Below are 5178 nucleotides of genomic sequence, written 5' to 3'. Positions count from 1 at the left end.
TAACAAGCAGAGACTTGGTCTATCAGATATCAGCACATAAAATATAGCTATAAAAGTTAGTTGGAATTGCATTATATTTATACATTAATTTAGGGTTGCTATGTAATTTATATAATTTAGTTTACAGAGGATATTCATTTATGATTTTGAGTCTTCCTATTCAGGACTGTGATATTTCTCTATTGTCACTCAGATCTTGAGAAACAATTTAAAGGGGTTGGGGGCAGGAGGAAGCTCAAGGCTAATGTTTAGAAAAAATTATACTTAACACCAGACAGGTTGACATATTTACATATTTACTTACACCCTGACATATTTGTCAGTTGTGTACATTCAGACTTTGGTCCAGTTCCGTGAAGGGCAAGGACAAGAGCAGGGTCCACCTGAGATGGGGAGTTTTTGAGGAAACGTTTCCTATGTTAAGCTGGAACACCAGAAGGCTTCACCAGATAGGTTTAAACCCTTCCCCCGCCCCCAAGGAGACTAGGCTGCTGTGGGCCTCAGCAGAACAAAAGGGTAAAGAAAGACAGCACTGGGAATCACATCCAAAAACCAGCCCTGGCCAGTTGTGGTGGCTCACACCTGTAATCACAGCATTTTGGAACATCAAGGCGGGTGGATCACCTGAGGTCAGGATTTCATAACCAGCCTAGTCAACATGGCAAAACCCCATCTCTAGTAAGAATACAAAAAATTAGCCAGGTGTGATGGCAGGCGCCTGTAATCTCAGCTACTCAGAAGGCTGAAGCAGGAGAATTGCTTGAACCCGAGAGGTGGAGGTTGCAGTGAGCTGAGATCACACCACTGCACTCCAGCCTGGTGACAGAGGGAGACTCTGTCTCAAAAAAAAAAAAAAACCTGTCTATTTAAAATATGAGGAGAAAGGAGAAAAACCAAAGAATAGGTTAGAAAGTACAAAATAAGATGGTAGATTTAAACTCAAATATATCAAGAATTATGTTAAGGTTGGGCGCGGTGGCTCACACCTGTAATTCCAGCACTTTGGGAGGCCAAGGCGGTAGATCACGAGGTCAAGAGATCGAGACCATCCTGGTCAACATGGTGAAACGCCGTCTCTACTAAAAATACAAAAATTAGCTGGGCATCGTGGCACACACCTGTAGTCCCAGCTACTCGGGAGGCTGAGGCAGGAGAATTGCTTGAACCCAGGAGACGGAGGTTGTGGTGAGCCGAGATCACGCCGTTGCACTCCAGGCTGGGTAACAAGAGTGAAACTCCGTCTCAAAAAAAAAAAAAAAAAAAAAAAGAATTATGTTAAATAAATATGCGTAGTTAAAAGACTTAAGTCACAACATACATCCATGAACAATTTTAGATGGCAGCATTCACCAAAGCCATTCACCCCGCCAAAGCAGTGCACAATAGCCTCTTCCTGGTGACTTAGGCTGCCCATGGTGACCACCAGTGACTGCCACTTGACATCACAGTGTATCCCTCCCTCAGAGTCAAGCAGGGGCTGATGGCTGTCTCCTATACCTCCCTGAACAGCTGCTGTGGTTTTTCAGCTCTTGTATCTGCTGTATATGGTTCTGTCTCAGGTGCCATGTGCTAGCTCTGTTCTCTGTATAGCTGCTTTTGACAGCTCCTCATCGATCTTCTAATCCACCACTCGTGATCCTAGAAAACAGAGACCACAAGTTGAGACCTTCACCTACAGAATCCCAAGGGCCAACACTGGGCAGAAGACAGCTCCATCCTTCTTACAAAAGGGCTTTTCCACAGAAGCATTTCCTTTATACTCTTTGCAGTGAGATACCCTGCTTCAAGAATTTCTCATGGAGCCAGAAGCCTTTGAAGTTTGCCCTTATGATCCTCACCACCGAATCCCACTCAGGAGACTCCAGTACCACCTGGCATCATGCAGGAGAAAGAACCCCAAGAAAGCCAAAAAGATGGCCATCTGCAAGTACAACGCCTGCCATGTGGTCCCCATCAAAAAGCTGGAGGAACATGAGGCTGTCTGTGTCAACAGAAGCTCCCTGGAGGAAGAGGACACCGAGAACCCTCTGAAAGTTAGTCTTCCTAGTTCAGAGCAGAACGATGACCCCCAGCAGGTCTCCCCCTCCCTTCCCAGCCCGGATATCTGGAACGTCGATGGGGCTGATTGCCAGCATATGTTTGTCCTTAAGACTTTTATTCCCCAAAAGCTTGTCTGTGAAAATGACACAAAAGAGTCAACAAGAGAGACCAGTCCCCAGAAGATCCTCAGACCAGGACAGTAAACTGCCAGCAGAAGAAGGAGCACACATCTCGTAAATGCATGGAAGAATGTGCAATGCATCAGAATAAAAGGCATGCAAAGCAAACTACCCTGGGATACCTTTTTTTTTTTAACCTGGAGATTGGTAAATATCAAAAGGCTTAAAATATTCTGCTGGCGGCCGGGCGCGGTGGCTCAAGCCTGTAATCCCAGCACTTTGGGAGGCCGAGGCGGGTGGATCACGAGGTCAAGAGATCGAGACCATCCTGGTCAACATGGTGAAACACTGTCTCTATTAAAAATACAAAAAAGTAGCTGGGCGTGGTGGCACGTGCCTGTAATCTGAGCTACTCAGGAGGCTGAGGCAGGAGAATTGCCTGAACCCAGGAGGCGGAGGTTGTGGTGAGCCGAGACCCCGCCATTGCACTCCAGCCTGGGTAACAAGAGTGAAACTCCGTTTCAAAAAAAAAAAAAAAAAAAATTCTGCTGGCAAAGGCAGAGCCAAATGGGCCGGGCGCAGTGGCTCAAGCCTGTAATCCCAGCACTTTGGGAGGCCGAGGCGGGCAGATCACCTGAGGTTGGGAGTTTGAGACCAGCCAGACCATCTCTACTAAAAATACAAAATAAAGCCAGGGGTGGTGGCACATGCCTGTAATCCCAGCAACTCAGGAGGCTAAGGCAGGAGAATCGCTTGAACCCAAAAGGCAGAGGTTGCGGTAAGCTGAGATTGTGCCACTGCACTCCAGCCTGGGCAACGAGGGCAAAACCCTGTCTCAAAAAAAAAAAGGTAGGGCAAAACGGACACTTTGATAACATTGGTGAGAATGCCAGTTGGTACGGCCTCCACGGAGGGCAATTTGACAATAGCTATAAACATTATCAATACACACAGTCTTTGATCAAGCAATTCCATTTCCAGGCTTCATCCTGGAAATACATTCACACATGCAGAAATGAGGTAAGTACAAGCTTATTCACTGCAGCGTTATTTGCAGCAGCAAAAAAAGTTAGAAATGAGCCAGGCGTGGTGAATCACAGCTGTGTCCTGTTACTCTGGGGGTTGAGGCGAGAGATCACTTGAGTTCAGCCTGGGCAACATAGTGAGATCCTGCCTTAAGCGACAAAAAAAAAAAAAGTAAAAAATGACCCAATTATCCATTAAAAGGGCCTGATTAAAAATAAGTTATACTGCAGCCATACAACAGAATAGTACGCCACCTTGAAAAAAAAGTGAGACAGCTCGTTCTGTGCTGATACGGAAAGGCTGAGACACTGTTGAGCTCAGAGGTCAGCAAACTTTTTCTGTAAAAGGCCAGACGGTAAATATTTTAGCCTTTGCCAGCCATGTGGTCCATGCTGCAGCTACTCGGCCCTGCCACTGCGACACGAGAGCAGCCACAGAAAATATGTAAATGAACGAGCAGAGGTCCCAATAAAATGACTTACAGCAACAGGTGGGGGGCTGGCCTTGGCTGTTGGGCCATGGTTTGCCAACCACTAGTTTAACTGATAAAAACCAAGTCCAGGGCAGTCTATATAGTATGCCACCATTTGGGGAGAGTTCCAGGAGAAGACGTGAATATGTACTTGCTTGTTTTTGCATATAATTTCTCTTGAAGGATACTCTAGAATGGAAGTCTGCTCACAAAGCCTGAAATATCTTCTCAATCTATTGCCTTATGGAAAAAAATGTGCTTACCTCTTCACCAGAAACTAATATTGGCAGCTGGGCATGGTGGCTCACACCTGTAATCCCAGCACTTTGGAAGGCTGAGGCAGGCAGATCACCTAAGGTCAGGAGTTCGAGACCAGCCTGACCAACATGGAGAAACCTTGTCTCTACTAAAAATACAAAATTAGCTGGGCATGCTGGTGCATGCCTGTAATCCCAGCTACTCAAGAGGTAGGAGAACCGCTTGAATCCGGGAGGCGGAGGTTGCAGTGAGCCAAGATCACACCGCTGCACTCCAGCCTGGGCAACAAGAGCGAAACTGCGTCTCAAAAAAAGAAGAATTAAAAAAAAAGAAAACGAAACTAATATTGGCTGCCTCCAAGGAAGGCAATGGGGTGACTGTGGGGCCAGAAAGACAGCCTTTCTTTCCTATTGACTCTTTAGTGTCTTTTACATGGGAATATGTGTGAATATGTTATCTGGTCAAAATCTAAACTGTATCTATTTTTAAACAGCAGATAGAAGACCTTTTGTCTTTTGCAAGTTTTTCAGGAGGAAATCTTAACTGCTAAGTTTGTGTTTTTTGTTAAGACAGGGTCCTCGCTTTGTCACCCAGGCTGGAGTGCAGTGGCACAATCATAGCTCCCAGTAGCCTCAACCTCTTAGGCTCAAGCAATCCTCTCGTCTAAGCCTACCAAGTAGCTGGGACCACAGGCATGAGCCACCATAACTCGCTAAATTTTTCTACTTTTTGTAGAGATGGGGGTCTTACTATGTTGCCTAGGCTGCTAGCATTTTTTTCAGTAATCATAACTTTGCCACCCGGCTGGCCCCTTCAACTGTTTCCACGAAGTATTAAACAAAGACTTCTTGGGGGAAAAAAATTCCAGATGACAGTGATTAATGAAGTGCATGAACTACAGAACTGACATACAGGAAACAGGGGAAATAAGTGATGTGGAAAATATATGTCTATAAGTCATAGGACCAGGAAAAACTTACTCTTCCTGAAACACCCTGAATCAGGCCGTGAGGGAGGGAGTCTGAGTGGAAGCCCTGCCCACAGGGGCTCTGCCAAGACAGAGCAAGATTGAGCTGACGTCTGTCACTATGCAGGGGCAGCCTGGGGCATTCTGTTGAGTATTCTGAAGGTATCCTCCAAGCTCCCAAAGGAGAGCTGGCCAATAGGCAGTGGGGAAGGGCAACCCTACCAACCCTGGGCAGCAGGCAAGCTTTGCAGGTTCATGTTGAGGGTTCCTGGCAAAGAGACTATCATGGGAAAGCT

The 5178-nt window shown here is 46.1% G+C and overlaps 1 protein-coding gene across 1 annotated transcript; it reads left to right on the top strand.

Annotated features, from left to right (window-relative positions):
* Positions 1-1507: 1507 nt before the first annotated feature.
* On the top strand, positions 1508-2327 carry GTSF1L (gametocyte specific factor 1 like). Its single transcript, XM_010346880.2, has 2 exons — positions 1508-2075; positions 2151-2327. The coding sequence occupies exons 1-2, from the start codon at positions 1797-1799 to the stop codon at positions 2241-2243; spliced, it is 372 nt and encodes a 123-aa protein (XP_010345182.1). The 5' UTR covers positions 1508-1796; the 3' UTR covers positions 2244-2327.
* Positions 2328-5178: the final 2851 nt, after the last annotated feature.

This window comes from Saimiri boliviensis, chromosome 9, assembly GCF_048565385.1.
Source record: "Saimiri boliviensis isolate mSaiBol1 chromosome 9, mSaiBol1.pri, whole genome shotgun sequence".
Classification (NCBI taxonomy): domain Eukaryota; kingdom Metazoa; phylum Chordata; class Mammalia; order Primates; family Cebidae; genus Saimiri; species Saimiri boliviensis.
The sequence above is the reverse complement of the archived record's forward strand: the minus strand, read 5'-3'. Positions and strand labels throughout refer to the sequence as shown.